This window comes from Ipomoea nil, unplaced genomic scaffold (genome assembly GCF_001879475.1).
Source record: "Ipomoea nil cultivar Tokyo-kokei standard unplaced genomic scaffold, Asagao_1.1 scaffold3147, whole genome shotgun sequence".
Classification (NCBI taxonomy): Eukaryota; Viridiplantae; Streptophyta; class Magnoliopsida; order Solanales; family Convolvulaceae; genus Ipomoea; species Ipomoea nil.
The window spans coordinates 436,731-461,915 of NW_017619575.1; the positions used below are offsets into that span (position 1 = coordinate 436,731).

Sequence of the window (25,185 nt, forward strand, 5' to 3'; positions counted from 1 at the left end):
ATCTGTCACCAAAACGAGGATTTAAGCACTGCTATAAATCAAGAATGGGAAAAAAAAATTATTCACATAGTCATAGGTAAAGGAATAACATAGATTCAGAAGTTATAACAGCATTACCATTTTTTATATCACACATTTTCATTCCTGGTGGAGGGATTTAAAAACGAAACCTTCTTTTTCTGGTTGCAAATGCAGATGCAAACAAGTTGGCTGTCATCTTCAAGATTTTGATGCACAGCTTCCAAGACTTGGCTTAAATATTTTTTAATAACTTTCTTAACTTATTATAGCAATCAGCACTACAACTTCATGTTATCCCACTGTTTGCTCTAGTCCCACATTGAGAATGTAGAAAACATGTAAAAGTGCATGAGTACTATAAAAGAAGTGGCTGTCAACAAGATAAAGCATACCTTTCTCGGCCTTTTGGCTAAGATCAAGTGTAGTATCTGTTCTTATCAGTTTAATATCTGATACGTGAGCCATTGGCTCACACGATATTAACTCAATTTTTTAAGGGGAAAGATCCACCAAGGTAGCTTGCTGCCTGGGTCTTTGAGTGTCGCCTTGGTTTTGCACTATTGCCTTGGCCTGGCACACCCCACCAATTTTAGTCTAACATTTTAGATTTGTAGTTTACAGTACATGTTTGGTTATTTGGCTTTTTACCAATGAGATGAGAAAAGAGACAAAAAGTTTAAATGAAAAGAAATCTTATGTGCATTAGGTCATAGAAGAATCACAGATTCTGAAACTAGTCATAATAGCATTGCAGCATAGCCCATTATTGATTACAAACATTTTCTTTCCAGGTAGACTAATTCGTATTCTTTTCCGGTTTTTCATGCAGACTTAATATGTGTATGCAGACAGATCATATGTGCTTATTAGAGTACATACATAGTATAAACTAATAAGCACTACAATTTAATGTTGTCCCACTGTTTGGTCAAGTCCACATCGATAATGCAAAAAGCATGTAAAGGTGCATGAGTACTATAAAAGAAGCGGTCTGTCAACAACAGAAGTCATACCTTTCTCGGCCTTTTGGCTAAGATCAAGTGTAGTATCTGTTCTTATCAGTTTAATATCTGATATGTGAGCCAATGGTTCACACGATATTAACTAAATTTTTTTAGGGGAAAGGTCCATTGAGGTAGCTTGCTGCCTGGCTCTTTGAGTGTCGCCTTGGTTTTTTCACTATTGCCTTGGCCTGGCACACCCCTCCATTTCTAGTCTTAACATTTTAATTGTATGTTGTTATTTGTCCTAATTAACATTGAGAAAGATCAGATGAGGCATAAGGTGAAATTTGGTTAATTATCGTTAATTATTGAGTGTATGATCACTGCTAGGTATCAAGAAAGGAAATCAAATCTTATGTGCATAGATAGATTCCAAAACTAGCCATAATAGCATTGATTACAAACACTTTCTTTCAAGGTAGAGGGCTTCTTTTTCTTTTCCCAGACTAATATGTGTCTGCAGATCATTTGTGCTTATTTGAGTATATAAACTAAAAAGCTCTAAAAATTAATGTTGTACTACATTGATAATGCAGAAAGCATGTAACAGTACATTAGTACACTATAAGAGACGCGGGCAGTCAACAAAGAAAAGCTTTTACCTTTCTCGGCCTTTTGGCTAAGATCCAGTGTAGTATCTGTTTGCCTTCAAGTTTCGCCTTGGTTTTGCACTATTGCCTCGGCCTGGCACACCCCACTAATTTCAGCCCAACTTCTTCTCTTATTTGCATTGTCAATGTGTATCTGGAACTTGGAGCAACCACAAATTAATTAGGTTTCTACTCCTGATTCTCTCGTTGTTCAGAAAACATATATAAATGGTGATATGATATAGAATAATAAAATTCATCTGTCCAGTATATCTGTGACCAGTAAAAACAGCAACTATAGCAGTAATTCTTTTCTGGTTCTAATATTTGATGATGGTGGCAGTTTATTCATAATAATAAACTAGTCTGTGAACATAAGCTCCCAATGATTAACTAGCTGCGCATATTCAAATTTCCCACATTCCCCTCATGTCCCACATTGAAAATGTAGAAAACATATGCAAGTGCATAAGCAATATAAAAGAGGTAGGCTGTCCAGAAAATAAAGCATACCTTTCTCGGCCTTTTGGCTAAGATCAAGTGTAGTATCTGTTCTTATCAGTTTAATATCTGATACGTGAGCCAATGGCTCACACGATATTAACTCAATTTTTTTAGGGGAAAGGCCCACTAAGGTAGCTTGCTGCTTGGGCCTTTGAGTGTCGCCTTGGTTTTGCACTAATGCCTTGGTCTGGCACACCCCACCAGTTCTAGTCCAACCAATCGTTTTAAAATAGTGTAAGCATACCTTTTTTGGGCAAGAACAAAGGTGCCAGTGCCAAAGAGAGGAGTTGGTTTTGGAACTTTTTTTTGAATCAGAGAACAAAAACAGTCTATGTTAATATGCTTTCCTATTTTATAGCATAATAAAAAAATTCAGATAAAAGTAACAGAGCAGTGCAGACTAAGATACAGAATGTAGCACTGCACCAATTGTTCATGCTACACATCATCATTTTTCCCAAGTGTGCTAACAAGGTTGCTTTTCTTATATCCCGAGGCAACAGTACATACAAGCAAAGCTCATATCATATGCATCTGCGGTCTCTGCATTTTAGCAGAACTCAGTTAGAAGACACAATGCAATGTTTTTCCAGAAACCATGTCCTTCAAAAACTGTATTTTTTTAAATCTAGGATATCCATAAAACTGTGGTAAAGGTTAATTCCCGCAACATTTTTCTCCTAAGATGTGTGCAGACTGGCTTAGCAAATTTAATTGATAGAAATTCAATCCTTTTAAAATTCTGTTTGCGGTGTTTACAAAGAAGGCATTTCTTGCTTACCTCAGTTCTTCATCCAAGTAAGTAAAATCCAGCAAACCGCGAGCTGTTGTTTCAGGAACTTCTATTGGTATCTGTCACCAGAACGAGTATTTAAGCACTGCTATAAATCAAGAATGGAAAAAAAATAAAAAATTATTCGCATAAACATAGATTCAGAAGTAAGTTATAATAGCATTACCATTTTTTATATCACACATTTTCATTCCTGGCGGAGGGGTTTAAAAAGGAAACTTTATTTTTCTGGTTGCAAATGCAAACGCGAACAAGTTGGCTGTCATCTTCAAGAATTTGATGCATAGCTTCCAAGACTTGGCTTAACTATTTTTCAATAACTTTCTTAACTTATTATAGCAATCAGTACTACAATTTCATGTTATCCCACTGTTTGTTCAAGTCCCACATTGAGAATGTAGAAAGCATGTAAAGGTGCATGAGTACTATAAAAGAAGTGGGCTGTCAACAAGAAAAAGCATACCTTTCTCGGCCTTTTGGCTAAGATCAAGTGTAGTATCTGTTCTTATCAGTTTAATATCTGATACGTGAGCCATTGGTTCACATGATATTAACTCAATTTTTTTAGGGGAAGGATCCTCCAAGGTAGCTTGCTGCCTGGGACTTTGAGTGTCGCCTTGGTTTTGCACTATTGCCTTGGCCTGGCACACCCTACCAATTTTAGTCATTTTAGTCTAACATTTTAGATGTGTAATTTATAGTAGATGTTTGGTATTGGTACCAATGGGAAAAGAGGCTAATGTGGAAATTTTGTTAATTATATTTTGTATGATCACTGCTAGAAATCAATAAGGGAAAAGGAATCTTATATGTGTTAGGTCATAGAAGAATCACAGATTCTGAAGCTAGTCATAATTGCATTGCAGCATAGCCCATTATTGATTACAAAACATTTTCTTTCCAGGTAGAGGACTAATTTGTATTCTTTTTCGGTTTTTTCCTGCAGACTAATATGTGTTTATTAGAGTACATATATTAACTAATAAGCACTAAAACTTAATGTTCCCCACTGTTAAGTCCCACATTGATAATGCAGAAAGCATGTAAAGGTGCATGAGTACTATAATAGAAGTGGGCTGTCAACAATTAAAAGCATACCTTTCTCGGCCTTTTGGCTAAGATCAAGTGTAGTATCTGTTCTTATCAGTTTAATATCTGATACGTGAGCCATTGGCTCACACGATATTAACTCAATTTTTTAAGGGGAAAGATCCACAATGGTAGCTTGCTGCCTGGGTCTTTGAGTGTTTCCTTGGCTTTGCACTATTGCCTTGGCTTGGCACACCCCTCCATTTCTAGTCTCAACAGTTTAATTTTTTAAAAAAAGAAACATTTTAATTGTAAGTTGTTATTTGTCCTAGTTTCCATAGAGAAAAAGATCACTTGTGTCGTGCCAAAGGTTAAATTTAGTTAATTATCGTTAGTTATGACTGTATGATCACTGCTAGGAATCAAGAAGGAAAATCAAATCTTATGTGCACAGATAGATTCCAAAACCAGCCATAATAGTATTGATTACAAACACTTCCTTTCAATGTAGAGGACTTCTTTTTCTTTTTCCCGCAGATCATATGTTCGTTCTTATTTGAGTATATAAACTAAAAGGCTCTAAAAATTAATGTTGTACAACATTGATAATGCAGAAAGCATGTAACCGTGCATTAGTACTATAAGAGAAGCGGGGCTGTCAACAAAGAAAAACATACCTTTCTCGGCTTTTTGGCTAAGATCAAGTGTAGTTTCTGTTTGCCCAAGTATCGCCTTGGTTTTGCACTATTGTCTCGGCCTGACGCACCCCACTAATTTCAGCCCAACTTCTTCTCTTATTTGCATTGTCAATGCGTAGCTGGAACTTGGAGCAACCAAAAAATTATTAGGTTTCTACTCCTGATTCTCTCGTTGTTCAGGAAACATATATAATGGTGATAATATAGAATAATAAAATTCACCTGTCCACTATATCTGTGACCTAAAAACAGCAACTATAGCAGTAATTCTTTTCCAGTTCTAATATTTGATGATTTTGGCATTTTATTCATAATAATAACCTAGTCTGGGAACATAAGTTCCCAAAAAACTATTTTTTAGAATATTAAAAGATTAACTAGCAGCGCATATTCAAATTTTCCATATTTCCCTCATGTCCCACATTGAAAATATAGAAAGCATGTGCAAGTGCATGAGTAATATAAAAGAGGTAGGCTGTCCACAATGAAAAGCATACCTTTCTCGGCCTTTTGGCTAAGATCAAGTGTAGTATCTGTTCTTATCAGTTTAATATCTGATACGTGAGCCAATGGCTCACACGATATTAACTCAATTTTTTTAGGGGAAAGGCTCATTGAGGTAGCTTGCTGCCTAGTCTTTGAGTGTCGCCTTGGTATTGCACTATTGCCTTGGCCTGGCACACCCCAACAAGTAAGTTTAACATTTTAGTCGGACTTGAAAGCAAATACGTAAGTAAATAAGCATACTTTTTTTGGCCATGAACAAAGGTGCCAGCACCAAAGACAGGATGAGCTTTCGGAGTTTGTAACTTTTTGTTGAATCAGAGAACAAACACAAGACACTATGTTTATATGATTTCCTATTTTATAGCATAAAAAAAAAATTAAATTTTAAATTTTAGTAACAGAGCAGTGCATTCTAAGATACAGAATATAGCAGCGCACCAATTGTTCATGCTATACAGAATATAGCAGCGCACCAATTTTTACCAAATTTAATTGATAGAAATGCAGTCCTTTTAAACTTCTGTTTGCGTGTTTACAAAGAAGACATTTCTTGCTTACCTCAGTTCTTCATCCAAGTAAATATCCAGCAAACCATGAGCTGTTGTTTCAGGAACTTCTATTGGTATCTGTCACCAAAACGAGTATTTAAGCACTGCTATAAATCAAGAATGAAAAAATAAAAAATAAAAAATTATTCGCATAGTCATAGGTAAAGGAACAACAAGTTATAATAGCATTACCATTTTTTATATCACACATTTTCATTCCTGGCGGAGGGGTTTAAAAAGGAAACTTTATTTTTCTGGTTGCAAATGCAAACGCAAACAAGTTGGCTGTCATCTTCAAGATTTTGATGCATAGCTTCCAAGACTTGGCTTAACTATTTTTGAATAACTTTCTTAACTTATTATAGCAATCAGTACTACAATTTCACGTTATCCCACTGTTTGTTCAAGTCCCACATTGAGAATGTAGAAAGCATGTAAAGGTGCATGAGTACTATAAAAGAAGCTGCCTGTCAACAAAGAAAATCATACCTTTCTCGGCCTTTTGGCTAAGATCAAGTGTAGTATCTGTTCTTATCAGTTTAATATCTGATACGTGAGCCAATGGCTCACACGATATTAACTCAATTTTTTTAGGGGAAAGGCCCGTTAAGGTAGCTTGCTTCCTGGGCCTTTGAGTGTCGCCTTGGTTTTGCACTATTGCCTTGGCCTGGCACACCCCACCAATTTTAGTCTAACAATTTAGATTTGTAGTTTATAGTGCAGGATGATTTGTTAAAAGAGATGAAAGTTGAAATTTGGTTAGTTATAGTGTATGATCACTGCTAGAAATCAAGAAGGGAAAAGAAATCCTATGTGCGTTAGGTCATAGAAGAATCATAGGATTCTGAAACTAGTTATAATAGCATTGCAGCATAGCCCATTATTGATTGGAAACATTTTCTTCCCAGTGCAGGTAGAGGACTCATTTCGTATTCTTTTTCGGTTTTTGCTGCAAACTAATATGTGTATGCAGATCATATGTGCTTATTAGAGTACATATAATAAACTAATATGCACTACAACTTAATGTTACCCCACTGTTTGTTCATTAATGTTACCCCACTGTTTGTTCAAGTCCCACATTGATAATGCAGCAGAAAGCATGTACAGGTGCATGAGTACTATAAAAGAAGTGGGCTGTCAACCAGAAAAAGCATACCTTTCTCGGCCTTTTGGCTAAGATCAAGTGTAGTATCTGTTCTTATCAGTTTAATATCTGATACGTGAGCCATTGGCTCACACGATATTAACTCAATTTTTTAAGGGGAAAGGCCCGTTAAGGCCAGCTTGCTGCCTAAGCCTTTGAGCATTGTCTTGGTTTTGCACTATAGCCCAGGCCTGGTGCACCCCACCAACATTAATACAATATTTTAGTTGAACTGAAGTTTTCTACTTGTATAATTATTATTATATTACTGTATCAAATTACCAATTAATGTTTCTACTCATTTTTCTTTGAATAGAGGTGAATGTTTCTTCATACTGAGGTTAGGTAAAAATGATGAAGAGGGTTAGGGTTAACTTCAGGAATATGATTACCTGATTGAAAGTTGGCCAGGAGTCCAAATTAAGGGCTCGAAGTGTGTCAGTGTTGATTCCTTGGTAGTTTGTTCTTGATCTTAAGAACTTTAGCCTCTGTTCACAATGACAATCTGTGAATACTCTCAATTTGAACAAAGCATTAGAAGAAGCGAGATTAAAACAGAACACTCCCCTAAAAAAAAAAAAAAAGGATATATAGGTTCTTATAAAGCAACGAGAAACCACCAGCACTACTAAAGCCAGAGAGGAAAACACAGGTTCCCTTGTGTTTTTTATGAACAATGATACATAATTTAATGACAACACGGTTACACAGTTTACTTGAATATCTCAATTCTCACACGCTAACAATTCTGGAGAGTAACATCTCTTACACAGACATCAGTTTTCTAGGTTTGACTTACATTTGTTTGGAGAATTGATTCTGAAGTTGTGTATATATGTTCCCATTTGCCATTTAGGAAAGGAGACTTCAGTGGCTCCTTAGTCGGATTTGCTGCTTCCAGCTTCCGAACAATCTGGTATAGAGCAAGTAACAGTGAAAAACAACAAATAACACCCAAAACGAAGAATGGCCTATTTATAAAAACAAACTTCCACATTCAGAAACTATTTTCTGTCGTCGAGAGAGACACTAATAGTGCAGTATAATAAAAAAATTTCATTTGTCAAGTACCATCCAACAAAACGTTGATAACAACAAGAACGTATAAATAAACTAAGGTGCATTACATCCAAGGCTCTGGTTAACTTATCAAAATATACTAATCAGCACCACAAACTATTGTTTCACCATTGTCTGCTCAAGTCCCACATTGATAATGCAGAAAGGCAGTGAAGGTGCATGAGCAACATAAAAGAAGTGGGCTGTTCACAAAGAAAAACATACCTTTCTCGGCCTTTTGGCTAAGATCAAGTGTAGTATCTGTTCTTATCAGTTTAATATCTGATACGTGGGCCAATGGCTCACACGATATTAACTCAATTCTTTTAGGGGAAAGGCCCATTAAGGGAGCTTGCTTCCTGGGCCTTTGAGTGTCGCCTTGGTTTTGCACTATTGCCTTGGCCTGGCACACCCCACCAATTCTACTCCAACAAATCTTATTTAAATTCTGTAGTGTAAGGCTTGCTCTCATGTGAAACCGAAACTAAACAAGTGCTTGTTAACTGTAAAGGTACCATTCATGTGCTGCAACTTTGTTCTCTCCAATCAGCCTGATATATAACATAGATAATTGTAAACAATATTGAGTGGCCTAACTCTAAATGCGAACACAACCCACTTTGTTCTCTCCATTCAGCAGAGATAAAACATAGACAATTGTAAACAACCGACCAGATGATTCTTTTGAAATGTTAAAGGAAGCATATAATGTGCAGACATAAACTTCCAAAATTTTCTTAGCTTATGACAGATATATACATATCTTTTAGCACTACATAATAATACATATTACCTTTTCCCACTCAGGTGTCCCACATAGAATATGTAGTGAGAATGTGAAGGGGCATTGGCAATATAAAAGGAGCAATTGTCCACAATACAAATCATACCTTTCTCGGCCTTTTGGCTAAGATCAAGTGTAGTATCTGTTCTTATCAGTTTAATATCTGATATGTGAGCCAATGGCTCACACGATATTAACTCAATTTCTTTAGGGGAAAGGCCCATTAAGGAAGCTTGCTTCTTGGGCCTTTGAGTGTCGCCTTGGTTTTGCACTATTGCCTTGGCTTGGCACACCCCAACAAGTCAAGTTTAACATTTTTATTGCATTGTATATCGACATATTGTGTATATATATGTGTGTGTGGTTATTGCTTCATTGGGACTTAAAAGCAAAAACTTAAGTAAATAAGCATACCTTTTTTTGCCATGAACAAAGGTGCCAGCGCCAAAGAGAGGAGGAGCTTTCGGAGTTTGTAACATTTTGTTGAATCAGAGAACAAAGACAGACAATATGTTTATATACGTTTTTTCCTATTTTATAGCATAACAATTTTCAGATTCTAGTAACAGAGCAGTGCAGACTAAGATACAGAATATAGCAGCGCTCCAATTGTTCATGCTATCCATCACCATTTTTCCTAAGTTTGCTAATGAGGTATCCCGATGTAAGAGTACATACAAGCAAGCTCATATCATATGCATCTGCGGTCTCTGCATCACTCTATAGCTTCAAGGCGCTGATTCCTTTCTGAGATTGTTTCATAACCAAATGAGTTGTGAGGAATAACCACATCTGCAAGCTATTCTAAATGGGAACTCTATAGGACGGATCGACCATTCTCAGAATGAATAGATTTCCTTGGTTACCCCTTGTTATCCTGAAAAGTTGCTAATATCTCATAAGCAAAATGAATAGGGTTGCAGAAGTTCATTAAAGAATCAGTTCATCAGATATGCGATTCATTGCTTAACTCCTAAAAAAAAAAATTGGATCATCAGGTATTGAACTATTGATCACAAGGTTTGAGTATTTACCGTAGATCTTCATCAAGATATGTGATTTCTATTTGGCCACGGCCACTCCCTCGTGCATTTATGGGTATCTGTGTATCAAAGAAAATTGTTAGAGATGAAATTCCGGGAAAGGATTAATCCGACAATCTTTACCTACCACACCAGCTATCTTGAAAGAATCAAACTTAACAGCAACTCTCTTTGCATTGATAGGAACTAAATTGGCGGTGGCCTGCAGAAGCAGAAATACATCCACTTTGACATCAATACGAAGCAAAAAAGATCAAACGCCATAAATTTAAAAGGAAGGAAGTAAACAAAAAATAGATCATAAAATATACTCTCAAGATCCTGCAAATACTCAGAAAGTATCATTAGGATGAGAGCCGTACAGCTGCATTTCATGTGGGAAACATAACACCATTACAAGTTTAAAGAACAAAAAGGGCTGGTAAATGCTAACATATTAGGACAACAACAATAGGATAGTCAATTTTAATTTGGTCGACATAATCAGCATAGCAACCTGATTGAAAAAGGGCCAAGTTTCCATATTCTGAGCCCTCAGTGTATCCACATTAATTGCCTGGTAGATTTTTCCATTCGGTCTAAAAACTTTGGGCCTCTGCATGCCATAAGAGAATAAGACCTTTGGTAAAGAAATAGCATAAACAGAAATGGCCATGGAGGGGATATGTAGCACTAAAGTTATTCATTGCCTCATCAAGAAAATCATATATACATGTTTTATATGATATTATTTGCTAGATATTAAGCGCAAAGGATGGAGCTTTAGAACCCGGGTTTGCAAAATAGATTCAGATGTTGTGTATAAAAGCTCCCATTGTCCATTCAACAAGCTGGACTTGAGTGGCTCCTTCACTTTGTTAACTGCCTCGAGTTTTCGTGCAATCTAAACACAAATTAGACCAGCCAGCATTAGGAACACAATTGGACATATATCACCACAACATGCACATTTTTGCATAACAAATTTCCCCAAATCTTTTTTTGTCTTGAATTACGGGAGAAACCCGTGATAAACCCTGTATCAAAAAGGCCATTAGGCTGCTCCCGTTGGAGCCAAACTTGTAACTTTGTGATTACCAAGTAAATAGCAGCAGACCAACTTGGCTGGTTCGGTCACAAATCATCATTTTCTTTCCACCATTACTAAAGGCTGAAAGTACAAACCGTTAGGGCACACAACAGCCCAAACCAGTGGTTCAAAGCCTCAATGAACCTAACATAATTCTCATGGAGTTTTAAACACAATGACTCATGTCTAAAATATGACTGATTGGCATCCAAAATCAATTTCCCATTCAGCAATGACTGCAAATACTGTGGTGAAATTAAAGAAAAACAAATGAAAGTGCAGTTTAAGCAACACCCACCTGATCAACAAGCTTTTGGTCTTCAGGAGTGGCATTGGCGCCTCGATCGAGAGGGGCAATAGCCTCAAGAAGTTCATCTTTCAAGCTCTCGACGTCTTGGCTTCTGCTCAAGAAAGAGAAAGAGACACGTGTCCTCCATTTCCAATACTGTGGCACTTGTTCTTTAAGGCTTTCGGACCAGCAATGGAAGGTGGAAGTACTTCCACTGTGGAGTTTAGGTGAAGCGGGCAGGATTATTCTTGAAGAGAGCTTTGCAGTGAGAGAAGAATGATCAGCACCGGAATAGAGAGGAGCTAAAGCTATGGAGAAAGGAATGGCCATTTCTGTTGTCTGGATAACGTAAGCAGGCTGACAGGCCGTCGTATAAATTCTTCCGTTTCTATTAATTTAGTTAGGAATAAGGTTCAAATTCGCTACTGAACGTAACACGAAAATGCAATTAGGTCATTGAACAGAAAAAAAAATGCAATTAGATCACTAAACACACAAAAAATGTACAATTTCACCTGGTAGCAGGTTACCCCCAATTTTAACAGATTATCCTCAATTTTAGCATGTTATCTGCTTACGTGGCAGCTGAGTTGGTATTTTTAATAAATTTTTAATAATAATTTTTTATAAAAAAATAAAAATAAAAACGACTGTATTTTGTTTTTTATTTAATTTTTTTTCATTTTTTAAATTTATTATTATTATTAATTATTAAAATTTATTAAAAATTCTTTAAAAATTATTAAAAATGCCAACTCAGCTGCCACGTAAGCAGGTAACCTGCTAAAATTGATGGTAACCTTCTATTCGGTGAAATTGCATACGTTTGGAGAGTTCAGTGGCCTAATTACACGTTTTTGCAGTGTTCAGTGGCCTAATTGCACTTTTTTTTTCGTTTAGTGACCTAATTGCATTTTAAGGTTACGTTCAGTGGCCAATTTGAACCTTATTCCATTTATTTATAAAGATTCAATATTCCATGACAAGCATATAACATTGTGACATTCACTTTCTTGATTTAAATCAATCATTTAGGTATAATTTAAATTAATTTATGGCATTATTTGAACTTGATTTACTTTGTTTTTTTTTTATTGATATTTATAGGGATTGTCCTTTGTCAAATCGTAATCTTCACTTGGTCAATATCAGATCTTAAACTATAGAAGAGACCGACATAACCTTTACCACTAAGACCGTAGGACTACCTGACCCGAATATCAAACCGAAAGAATCTGGCTAATAAACTGGAGATCAGTACTGGTGGCATTGTCCCAATCATTTTAGATCGGAATCGAGTCCCGACCTCCAGCACTTAGAACCCTACAACAACATAGATATGCGAACACGTGAATGATTCGGCCTGAGCCGCCGGCCTGACCTCTGCATGCAATCCACATGTCGTGCATGCCGAGAGATCGATACTTGCTCCTTGACGTTCCCTATAAATATTGCATTAAATGCGGATAAGGTGTACTTTTGGTCATTTCTATATAATTTTACTTAGTTCGAGAACCTCTAACTTACTGTCGAAGTTATCCGAACTTAATGACTTAAACTAACAAGCAGACTAGGCAAAAGCACTGTAATCAATACCGACCCTAGCACCATATAGAGTAGTAGAAACCCTGTATTTATTACATCAATCTAAGATCACAATACAGTTATCACTTGGAATACATCTTCCTGTAATGACGATAAACTTTTTCATAAATTAAAATGACACATGACACAAATATGTCTTGAGACTAAGTTAGGAATTATACATGAGTAAAATTTCTACACACAATGGATATTAGTTTTCTTGATCGTCACAAAATAAAATTAAAGATTTGACCCACAAAATTAGGCCATCAAAACTAACGGTTGGAAGAATTCATATAATCAAATACCCATGAACACTCAGCTCAAATAGCTCTTCACCATATACATATACAAATATTTCAAAAATATAGTAAAATTTAGCTCGACAACATTAATAAAACATTTATAATATAGCTGTTTCTTATTTCTCCTATGTATCCAAAAAAATATAAAAATTTACATACATTTTCTTTATTAATTATCACTCCTTAATAATAACAGATGCATCATATAATTATGATGAGTTTGAACCTTGGGCTGCTCACAATTTTTAACTAAAGATGGGTGAAGAAAATAAATCTTGAAATGTGTCTCAACTGGCCTTTTTTGCAGCATATAGTTACTATACGCCTTTTAGGGCAAGAGTTATATAATGGAGTTTTTTGCACTTTTAGTCCCACGACTATAGTGGCACTGGCAGAATTGGTCCACGACTTTTTAACCTTGCAATTTTAGTCCACGACTATTGATTTTTTTGCAAAAATGGTCCTTCCGGCCACTTTTCCGTCAAAATTTCACCGGAAAAAAAAAAAATTCTCTATTTTTAGCCGGGTTAAAATTGACATTTTACTTATCTCAAAAAATTAAAAGAAAAAAATTGATATTTGACTACATACAATATTACTGAGCTACATACTACTGCCCAGGCGACGGAGTTCTTAGAGCATGCAGGGCTGTCAGTAAGCGGCGGAGCGGTCGTGGCGTTCCCCAGGCTAGTTGGGTTATCCGGCAGCAGCATTAGAGTGGTACATATACTCCGCCGCCTGGGGCAGTAGTATGTAGCCCAGTAATATTGTATGTAGTCAAATATCAATTTTTTTCTTTTAATTTTTTAGATAAGTAAAATGTCAATTTTAACCCGGCTAAAATGGAGAATTTTTTTTTTCCGGTGAAATTTTGACGGAAAAGTGGCCGGAAGGACCATTTTTGCAAAAAAATCAATAGTCGTGGACTAAAATTGCAAGGTTCAAAAGTCGTGGATCAATTCTGCCATTGCCACTATAGTCGTGGGACTAAAAGTGCAAAAAACTCTTATATAATGTCTGAGTTTGTTTTTGGTGGTTCAAAAATTCTCTATATAGGTTACAGAAACCAGAGTACAACAAAATCTGGAACATCTCCTCATATGCTGTACTGGAGAGGCGAATTCAGACAGGGACTCTGTAAGAGGGATCCACCATTTTAAGGATGAACAGGTTGCCCTTATCACCTCTTGATACTCTGTTACAAGACACAACAACATAGATGACATGAATACACATGTGAATCAATGTGATTTTTTATTGGGTGACGCACAGATATTCAAACCCATGACCTTTGTTATGATATCAAATTGAAGCATGTGCTAAACAGATAGTTGGATAACAGAAGACACTGCCTTGATTACCTCAGTTCTTTGTCCAAGTAAGTAATATCCAGCGAGCCGCGAGCTGTATCAGGAGCTTTTATTGGTATCTGTCATCACCAGAACGAGTATATAATCGCGGCTACTAAACCAAGAAGGGGAAGGAAATCTTTATCCATGTACTTATATGTAGATTGTGTGTGCTTATTCTTTGTATTATCCACAATGATATAGCGTAAATATAAGTTGCTTATATTGGTTTATGCATATCAGCATTGTACATACCAGGCCTGCGATTTTGAAGTAATCAAACTTGACAGCCACCTTGCTTGCATTTACTGGTGTTAAATCTGCTGTCACCTGCAGAAATGTGAACCGAAGAGTCAATGTTGGCTCAACCAGATCTGCAGAGGGAGAAACCATTTGTTCCCCGCGAACAAACAGAACAAAATAGTTCTGGATAAAGCAAGTGCAAACAAAATTCGACTTTGTGAGAATCAGACCTTCGGGTCATCTTCAAGACTTCACTTAACTTATTTTTTCACAGTTTCATGACATATTTGAATATGTACTAATCAGCTCAACAAATTAATATTGTCCCACATTGATAATGCAGAGAGTATGTGGAGGTGTATGAGCAAAATAAAAGAAGTGGGCTGTCAACAGGAAAAAGCATACCTTTCTCGGCCTTTTGGCTAAGATCAAGTGTAGTATCTGTTCTTATCAGTTTAATATCTGATACGTGGGCCAATGGCTCACATGATATTAACTCAATTTTTTTAGGGGAAAGACCTGTTAAGGCAGCTTGCTGCCTGGGCCTTTGAGCATCGCCTTGGTTTTGCACTATAGCCCTGGCCTGGTACACCCCACCAACTATAATACAAATTTTTAGTTTTTTAGTTTTTTAGTTTATTATTACTGTATCAAATTAACATTAACATTTCTACTCTTTTCTTTGGGTGAATGTTTCTTCATTCTGAGGGACGGTAAAAATGGTGAAGAGTGTTAGGGTTAACTTCAGGAATCTGATTACCTGATTGAAAGTTGGCCAAGATTCCAAATTCTGGGCTCGAAGTGTATCAGCATTGATTCCTTGGTAGTTTGTTCTTGATCTTAAGAACTTTGGCCTCTGTTCACAATGATAATCTGTGAATACTCTCAATTTGAACAAAGAATTAGAAGAAGCGAGATTACAACAGAACATGAATGGGAATGGAAAACACAGGTTCCCATTACACTTTCTTTAGAAGGGCAAAGATTTGTAAAGGAGGATAAACAAAGGATATTTATTAGGTTCTTATAAATGGGAATGGAAAACACAGGTTCCCATTACACTTTCTTTAGAAGGGCAAAGATTTGTAAAGGAGGATAAACAAAGGATATTTAGGTTCTTATAAAGCAACACCAGAAACCACCACTACTAAAACCAGAGAGGAAAACATTGGTTCCCTTGTGTTTTTTATGCAACGATGATACATAATATAATGACAACACGCACACAACACAGTTTACTTGAATATCTCAATTCTCTTACACAGACATCAGTTTTCTAGGTTTGACTTACATTCGTTTGGAGAATCGATTGTGAAGTTGTGTATATAAGTTCCCATTTGCCATTTAGGAAAGGAGACTTCAGTGGCTCCTTTGTCGGATTGGCTGCTTCCAGCTTCCGAACAATCTGGTATAGAGCAAATAACAGTGAAAAACAACAAATATACACAAATGAATAGCTGCTCAAACAGGCAACGGATATTCTTTAAAATACACTGAAAATGCATTATTTTATATTTTTCTTAATCTTAAGCAAAATATTATGAGAATTTGGTTGTGAGCTAATAAGATCCATATGTAGTTTCAGAGAAAAGATATAACACACAACACCATTGAGCAAATAACACCCAGAACGAAGAATGGCCTACTTTAAAACAAACTTCCACATTCAGAAACTATTTTCTGTCATCGAGAGACACACTAATAGTGCAGTATAATAAAAAAATTTCATTTGTCAAGTACCATCCAACAAAACATCGACAACAACAAGAACGTATAAGTAAACTAAGGTGCATTGCGTCCAAGGCTCTGGTTAACTTATCAAAATATACTAATCAGCACTACAAACTATTGTTTCCCCAGCTCAAGTCCCACATTGATAATGCAGAAAGGCTGTGAAGGTGCATGAGCAACATAAAAGAAGTGGGCTGTTCACAAAGAAAAGCATACCTTTCTCGGCCTTTTGGCTAAGATCAAGTGTAGTATCTGTTCTTATCAGTTTAATATCTGATACGTGGGCCAATGGCTCACACGATATTAACTCAATTTTTTTAGGGGAAAGGCCCATTAAGGGAGCTTGCTTCCTGGGCCTTTGAGTGTCGCCTTGGTTTTGCACTATTGCCTTGGCCTGGCACACCCCACCAATTCTAGTCCAATTAATCTGATTTGAACTTTGACAAGTCTTTGTTAAGGTGGCCTTTGTTCTGTAACTTTGTTCTCTCCAATCAGCCAGATATATAACATAGATAATTAATAATTAATTGTAAACAATATTCAGCGGCCTAACCCCAAATTCCAACACAACTGACTTTGTTCTCCATTCAAAAGCATAAACAATTGTAAACAACCAACCAAATGATTCTCTTGAAATGTTAAAGGAAGCATAATGTGCAGACATAGACTTCCAAAATTTTCTTAGCTTATGAAAGATATATACATATCTTTTAGCACTACATAATAATACATATTACCATTTCCCACTCAGGTGTCCCACATCGAATATGTAGTGAGAATGTGAAGGGGCATTGGCAATATAAAAGGAGCAATTGTCCATAATACAAATCATACCTTTCTCGGCCTTTTTGGCTAAGATCAAGTGTAGTATCTGTTCTTATCAATTTAATATCTGATACGTGAGCCGTTGGCTCACACGATATTAACTCAATTTTTTTGAGGGGAAGGTTCATTAAAGTAGCTTGCTACTTGAGCTTTCATGTGTCGCCTTGGCGTTGCACTAAAGCCTTGGCCTGGCAAACCCTACCAAATTTAGTCCAATTTTTTTTTTATTATAAGAGAAACTTGTACTATCTAATACTGTGGACTTGGTAAGTATTTAATTTATTTTGTTAGTTTCTATAATTGCTCGTAAATCATACACAAGAGCGGAGGGGACGGGCAGTAGTAAAAGACATTACTAAGATAAGAAAGTAAAAACTAAAAAGGCAGCAGTTAAAAAAGTAATTAGAAATGGGTGGTCCAAAATGAATGAACGAGAACAAAAGAAAATGGACCAACTTGCTCAATCTTTTCTTGATCTTCAGGAGTGGCATCCGCGCCACGATCAAGTGGCGCAAGAGCTTCAAAGAGTTCTTCTTTGATGGGCTCTGGGTCTTTGGTTTTGTTCAAGTTCAAGAAGCCTGGGAAGAACGAAACACTGGCTCTCCATTTGCAAGGGGCGGAAATGCTGGCAAGCCCACTGCTACTATGGCCGTTGTGGGTGGCGGGGAAAGAGAAGGCGGCGGCGGAGAGAGAGTGAGTGTGGAGGAGCTTTGGGTGGTTGTGGGCGGAGGAGTGAGCAGCGATGAGCTGCGTCGCCGGAGCTGAAAGTGTAGAAAATGCCATGGGGCCGGAAGTATATGAATAATGAAGAAAGTGGAGGTTTAGTGGGCGGTGAGATTTGTATTTTGTGGTGGAGAAAATGTTTTATTTTTCATCCATTTAATGGAATTATGAGCTCAGAGTTTTTTTTTTTTTTTTTTTTTTTTTAATGAGCTTGCAGAGTTATAAACACATAATACCATTAATTCTCTTTTTTCCTTACCCTAAACAAAATAATACTCTTTAATATAAATTCTAATAATATTATCCGTAATTTTAGCTCGTAAATAATTACACAAAAAATTTAAATTTAATAGTTGAAGGACAAAAAAAGTAATTTAATTCCTTCTTATATTCGCTTGCCGTGAGAATTGACTGCTCTATACTTGAAAAAAAGGATACTCCCATCTAATCTAGCTCATAGCCAACTCTCATTTCCAAATTACCAGCTCATAGACTCATAGTTCTTGTTCTACCTGTACACTCCTTTCATCCGAGGATAGAAGCTTTAGGGAGGAGTTGATTAGAGCAACATTATAAGTTGGGAAGAATGTGGGGAGAATGTAAGAGTGATTAGGAAAGAAAATGTGGGAGGGGAGAGAAAAAAAAAAAGAAAAATTGAATTTAAAAAAAAAATTATAATTGTTAGGCGTGTCTGACGCGCCTAGCCGGAGCGTGCACTGTATGCCCCCGGATGCAATAGTTACACCAATTCTGAATTATTCTAACCCCTGCAGGAGAGTTCTTTTTTAATTATTTCCTTCCCACACTAACTTTGCTCCTTGTTTTACAAGAATTCATTCTAACAAAACTTGGAATAATCCACTATAGTGGATGCTCTTACCATTCTTACGGTTTAGGAATTGATTTAAAAATTATTTCTTTTTATTAATTAGATAAGCAAGAGAGTTAATTTGAAAGTTGACTAAACACAACAAAGTCACTATATTCAAAAACTACTATAGTATTAAGTCTAAATTTATTTATCTAAATTAGTGGAAAGGAAAATCCATTTAGAGAGATTTTGACTGCCAACATCATCAGGTCAACATAAGGCAACGGTACAAAAAATGTCTTCAAAAAATTATTGAAAAACATGGAAAATAAGAATATTAGAAATGGATTAACAACCGCGCAGCCGTGTAGGTGAACGTTTGTCTTCTTCGAAGACCAATCATAGTTTCTGTGTGAAACATCCCCTTGTCTAGTTGTCTTCTTCGGCGCACCGGCTAATGCTTTTCATCTTCTCGGGGGATCAGAAAATCCAGAGGATTCAATGATTCCTGAATCTCCGTAACGAGAAACGGGGAACAAAACGATGTACTGCAAGTTGGGAAAGGCCCCTCCAGCTTTCCCAGTTTTTCCCCAGCCTCGACAGCATCACCCAATCTTGTTCAGGATTCTGTGCTGTGGCGATAAGAACTCTGACGCTTCCTCCTCCTCTTCTTCGGCGTCAGAGAATAGCAAGTTCCGGTTTAAGCTCGCGGGTAGATCGTTGGGCGACGGGAAATGGAAGTTCAATGATATTGATGCCAGTAGGTTTTCAAATTTCAATTCCCTCCTTCTGCTCGATTGCTATTGCTTAGTTAATTTGGTATTTGACATGGTAGCTAATGAGTTTTAGCTAACGATGAATAACAAAATTGTCTATAATCTATCTGGTGAGGTTCTAGTTTATTTCCCAGATTTGTTGTGACTCTCATTTTCCTTTGTTTTTTCTCTTTTGGAACCTCAATGAGTGTCTATATGTGTCTAGATATCAGTATAGATTGAAAACTTATCGCAATTGAGATAAATAGTGTGCAATTAAACCATTAACAAGTAAAATATGTGCAAGATATTTTCCAATTTTTCTCGGTAGAATCCGGTAAAGAATCGCCCTTTTCTCATACTAGTTCAGATGAAAGGTTGAAATGTTTTCAACTTAAAACGCATTAAAAGAAATCATAAAAATATCCTAATTGCACATATTTTGCTTGTTTGATGGTTCAATTGCACACATTTTAAGTTCAGTTCAGTGACCCAATTGCACGAAAGCTGTAAGTTCAGTGACCTATTTGACACTTGTTCCAAAAAAAAAAAAACAAATTTGTTTGTTCTTGTTATTATGGAGCATGACCTTGGTACCAATTGCCATCTAGTGCAACATTTTTAAAGAAATTGGTGGTAAATGTTACAGAGCAATTGCTGTAACTTTGTTCATAAAATGTTGTTGGCAGCCATACTTTGGTTTGGTTGATTACAGGGACAATCCCTCATCCAATTTGAAGTTCCGCTGCAGTAGGCTTCAGCCATTTTTACTATGGCCTATAAGACTAAGACTGGATACTTTTTGTATTTCCTTCACAGATTCAGTGCAAGAATCATTAACTCAATGGCTGTCAAAGACCCAAAACTTTCTGCATGACGTCACTTCACCATTGGTAAAAACTGTCAACGATCGAAGGTCTACTTTACGGGATCATGCTCAAGATGTGGATGAGATATTCCTGTCTGAACAGACTGTTGATAGGCAAACACCAAGTGGGGAGCTTTCAGTGGCTGCTATTCTCTCCGTTGAGCAATTCAGCCGGTGAGGATGCTTCAACTGATTTCTTGCACCAACTTGGTTTATGTTGTGGGGTCCATTGTAGAGTCTTTCCATGTTTTAAATTTGCCTCAAAAAATAACCACACTTGAATAGAACGTAGTATCTTTACCGGGGTCTTTACATGAGATGAATATAATTCTTTTTTTGGAAACACCTAACTCGGTGTTAGTTCTCCATGCACAAGCTCTCAATTTCAACTGAGAAAAGTTTAGTTTTGAATCCCTTAGCCATATAATGGCATTCTAAAAATTAGGTGAATCAAAATTGACTGATTGCCATCCCTCAAATTTCGGAGATCACAAACTTTAGTCTTTCGTTTAGGCATTGGATTAAGATGGAAGATGTGGGCTGGGTGGATATTATTGTAATTCCATTAGCCCTTTCTTTAATATTTTACTATGTTTAATTAGATATGCCATTAATTTGTGCAGCCCTGTAACTTATTGTAGATTTGTAGTAACTATATTTGACTTTTCAAAACTAATATATGCACTTATGCAGGATGAATGGGTTGACCGGGCAGAAAATGCAGAAGATTTTTAAAGCTCTTGTTCCTGAATCTATCTATAATGATGCCCGCAATTTGGTGGAGTATTGCTGCTTTAGGTTTCTTTCAAGGGATAGCTCCGAAATTCATCCTTGCCTTAAGGTTTTATCATTTGATGTTTCTCTTTCAGTCTTCTTCCTTTTAAGTTAAATTGTGTCCATGCTGTAGAAAACCCATTGTCATGTTTTCGAACATGGAGACTGACATGTTTTTTAGCATGCGACTCCCAATTCTCCTTTCAGTTTATCAAAAGTTTTTGGTGAAATTTTGTATTAGTTGGGTTTTTATGGTCTGAAGTAGTATGACATACAATGGATTTGCAATTAGGAATATTTTAACAAGCGTTTTTTAATGCTTAAAAGCCTATCTTCGGTATTATAAGTTGACTCTCCTTATCTGTTCACTGCACTTTTTAAATGATGTTATGGTTCTTTTTACAGGAACCTGCATTCCAAAGACTGATATTTGTAACTATGCTTGCATGGGAAAACCCCTATAGTAGCAAGAATGACTCTTCAATTGAATCGCTACAAAAGGATTCTTTTCAGGTGTTTTCCCACTCCTTATATTTCTATCTGTTCATTGTTTTACATTTCCTTTTCTACTTGTTTCAAAATTTTGTAAATTCTTGTGCTGGAATTGAATCCAGATTTTAGTTATAGCATTATTTTGTGTGTGTGTGTGTATGTGTGTGGGAGGGGGGGGGGGGGGGGGTTCCTTGGACCTCGGGGTACTTGAAAGAATTTTCAGAGAACAAAAATTTTCTAACTTTTAGAATAATTGTAATGAAGCTAATTATTGAGATGACTTAAAGTTCAAGAGCTTTCTCTATTCTTGAAATACATGTGTACCTTCAAATATTTGGTAAATATTTATTTATTTATTTATTTTTATCTTGTGATTCTATGCAAAATTTTAAAGCTACAACTTTACCCTGTTTCATTATTTTTGTCAAAAGTTGAAGGGAAGATTGGTAAGGGAAGAAGCTTTTGTTCGTATTGCTCCTGCTGTTTCTGGTGTGGCTGATTGGTCAATAGCACACAACCTTTTCAAAGCACTGGCCGACAATGAACAGGGTATCTCAATCACCTCATGGTCCACATATATCAATGAACTTCTCAAGTGAGCATTATCTCCCATAAGTTTTCTTTTTTAAATGCTTTAGACCCTCAATCTTTAAAATGTGTTACAAACTATGATGCTGAAATTATGGTGATTGATCGCACAATTACATTTCTACACATAGAAATTCCCATGATTTCTTTCATTTGGTCAACGTTCTGATCATTCAGGAAAAGCAAGTTAGTCCTTTTAAACTAGGAAATTACTTATTTTTATTTTTATTTTTTAATTTAAATTTTAAAAAATGCATATATGGTGGATATGATGAAATTACATTTCTTTGTAAATTTCAGATTATTAGCAATCTGTTCTTACTTTTTACAGGGTGCATGAAGGATGGAAATCATATGAACTTCGAGAACTCCCCCAGATTTCTAATAATGAGAGAATTCTGTGCATTGCTTCTGGCGGGAAGTACCCAGTTTTAAAATGGAAGAATAATATGGCATGGCCTGGGAAACTAACTCTAACTGATAGGGCACTGTACTTTGAGGTACAAGAAATTCCATACAAAATTTATTTTGATATGGTTAATTGAGGCCGTATACATGAAAGTGGATAGGAAAAGAGCTAGTGTCCATCCTGTTCAAATTGCCTCTAGTTTTAATAATCTATTTTTGTTTTTTGTGTTGGCCTTATTAGTTGGTAGCAAAATGCTCCACAAATGCATTTTGGTGGTCTATTGAAGTCATATGCATCGTAACTAGCAGGAAAAGAATTAGTCTGATGCTTGTTTGGGTTGCTCCAGTTCTTACATATTTCACTGTTCTTCTAGGCGGTAGGTTTGAAGGGACAACGAGATGTATCACGACTTGATCTCACAATGGATGGTTGTAATGTTAAGAAAGCAAGGGTTGGCCCTTTGGGGTTTGATCTTCTCGACTCTGCTGTTTCGGTCTCTTCCAGCCCGGAGTGAGTCAGCTTCTCCAACATCACTTAACTACATGCATTCCTCATTGCAATGTATACTATTTCTTGCTTGCGGGATAGAATATTTTTCTTTTGATGATATAATAGGGTAAAAAGTCAAGTTCCGACCAACTAACTTCCGAAAAGGTGTTTTTTTTTTTTTGGGATTAGACCACGAGGTGTTCTGAGCAGGCCCTAACTGTAGGAGACACCTTTAAGCCCGTACCATAATAAGACTAATCCCTGTTCACACCGGCCCGGCCCAATTAAGGGGCAAAGTGCTGGCCAAATTGATTTTTCCAATTAAGGTGTTCATTGGTTTTGACACACACACACATGAACACTTTAGCTCGTGATAATGGTTGGCCTATAAAGACATGTGATTTAATATAAGCAACGAGAACTTGTGGATTGGCCATAGCTATCTTAATACTAGAACTAGGAAGCCATTAATTTGTATAATGAACACCCGCTTTGTTTTTGGGATGAACGGTTTCATTTTTGTTTTTTTGGACCTTGTATGTATGACAGGTCTGAAACGTGGGTATTAGAATTTGTTGATTTGGGAGGCGAGATGAGGAGAGATGTGTGGTATGCATGCATCAACGAAGTTATTGCTTTATACAAGTTCATACGACGATTTGGGCCCGAGGATGGCGATCAATCAGTCTATAATGTATATGGTGCTCAGAAAGGCAAGGCGAAAGCGACCACTTATGCTACCAATGCAATAGCAAGGCTTCGGGCACTTCAACTTTCCCGGAAGCTCTTAGATGACCCCAGTAAATTGGTTCAATTCTCGTATCTGCAAGATTCACCTTACGGTGATGTTGTGTTGCAAACTCTAGCTGTCAACTGTTGGGGTGGACCGTTGATTTCAAAGGTTGCGGAAGAGTATCAACCGGGATTGCAATCTAGGCCCTCGAACGAGATGGCTGTAACTCATGCGTTCGACATAGATGGAAGTGTATACTTGCGGAATTGGATGAGGTCTCCAACTTGGGCTTCTAGTTCCTCGCTTTCTTTCTGGAAGAACTCGTCATCGAGGCAGCAGGGGATAGTGTTCAGCAAAAATCTCGTGGTTGCTGATAAGAATTTGATGGAAAAAGCCGCTATGGCGTGGAGAGACAGATGCAGGGTAGTGGAGAAAACGCAGGCCACGATAAACGCGGCAATCATTGAAGGAATCCCTAGCAATATAGACCTTTTCAAGGAACTTATGCTGCCTTTAGTCATCACTGCCAGCAACTTCGAGAAGCTTAGACGATGGGAGGATCCCCCGCTAACCGCCTCGTGTCTTGCACTCGTGTACACGCTCATTTTCAGGAACATGCTGTCTTATGTATTCCCAGCAACCTTAATGGTCCTGGCGGCAGGCATGCTACTACTGAAGGGGCTGAAAGAGCAAGGGCGCCTCGGGAGATACTTCGGGAAAGTTACCATTCGGGATCAGCCACCATCAAACACAATCCAGAAAATCATCGCAGTGAAAGAGGCAATGCGCGAAGTGGAAAAGTATCTGCAGGGCCTCAACGTTTCGCTGCTCAAAATACGATCGATCATTCTCTCTGGGCAACCACAGATCACGATGGAGGTTGCTCTCGCACTCCTATTCAGTGCTACCACTCTGTTGATTGTTCCGTTCAAGTACATTCTCGCCTTTGTGATCTTTGATCTGTTCACGAGGGAGCTCGAGTTTCGACGACAGATGGTTCTGAGATTCATGAGCTTTTTGAAAGAGCGATGGGATACCGTTCCAGCAGCTCCAGTCGTCGTCTTGCCATACGAAGATGGTAAGCCGGAGACAGTTAGCCAAAGAAAAGAACTCAACAGCAGCAGCAGTGTAAGAAAATCGGAAAAACACTTGGACAACTAGGTGGAACAATATACATTTTCATGTATACATACATTTGTAGAGCATTGTGGTTGACTGGTGTAAAGGAAAGTAGAATGTAATTTTCCTTTATAAAGTTTCCTTTCATTTTATTTGGAGTCAAAGGGAACATTAATAAAGGAGAAAAGAGGGTTGATAGATCATGAAGATGTTTTACTTGTGCTTCTACTTGGTACTTGTTTGGCTGTTAGACATTGATAAATAATATTCGCTCAGTCTTATTTACTATTTATTGGTCAAAT

The 25,185-nt window shown here is 37.0% G+C and overlaps 3 protein-coding genes across 3 annotated transcripts; 1 reads left to right on the forward strand and 2 right to left on the reverse strand.

Annotated features, from left to right (window-relative positions):
- Positions 1–8,164: 8,164 nt before the first annotated feature.
- LOC109167183 (probable plastid-lipid-associated protein 4, chloroplastic) lies at positions 8,165–11,457 on the reverse strand. The gene is made up of 7 exons (XM_019316147.1): positions 11,095–11,457; positions 10,497–10,610; positions 10,224–10,322; positions 9,855–9,929; positions 9,719–9,786; positions 9,099–9,561; positions 8,165–8,303 (listed from the first exon to the last, which is right to left on the reverse strand). The coding sequence occupies exons 1-6, from the start codon at positions 11,413–11,415 to the stop codon at positions 9,489–9,491; spliced, it is 750 nt and encodes a 249-aa protein (XP_019171692.1). The 5' UTR covers positions 11,416–11,457; the 3' UTR covers positions 8,165–8,303; positions 9,099–9,488.
- Positions 11,458–13,978: 2,521 nt separating this feature from the next.
- Positions 13,979–17,977, reverse strand: LOC109167182 (probable plastid-lipid-associated protein 4, chloroplastic). Its single transcript, XM_019316146.1, has 6 exons — positions 17,579–17,977; positions 15,858–15,971; positions 15,327–15,422; positions 14,579–14,653; positions 14,336–14,403; positions 13,979–14,169 (listed from the first exon to the last, which is right to left on the reverse strand). Exons 1-6 carry the CDS (start codon positions 17,903–17,905, stop codon positions 14,097–14,099), a joined length of 753 nt encoding a protein of 250 aa, XP_019171691.1. The 5' UTR covers positions 17,906–17,977; the 3' UTR covers positions 13,979–14,096.
- A 1,014-nt stretch (positions 17,978–18,991) lies between these two features.
- On the forward strand, positions 18,992–25,158 carry LOC109167177. Its single transcript, XM_019316138.1, has 8 exons — positions 18,992–19,416; positions 20,231–20,453; positions 20,973–21,120; positions 21,459–21,566; positions 21,977–22,140; positions 22,465–22,633; positions 22,916–23,052; positions 23,581–25,158. Exons 1-8 carry the CDS (start codon positions 19,200–19,202, stop codon positions 24,923–24,925), a joined length of 2,511 nt encoding a protein of 836 aa, XP_019171683.1. The 5' UTR covers positions 18,992–19,199; the 3' UTR covers positions 24,926–25,158.
- The last annotated feature ends 27 nt before the right edge of the window (positions 25,159–25,185 follow it).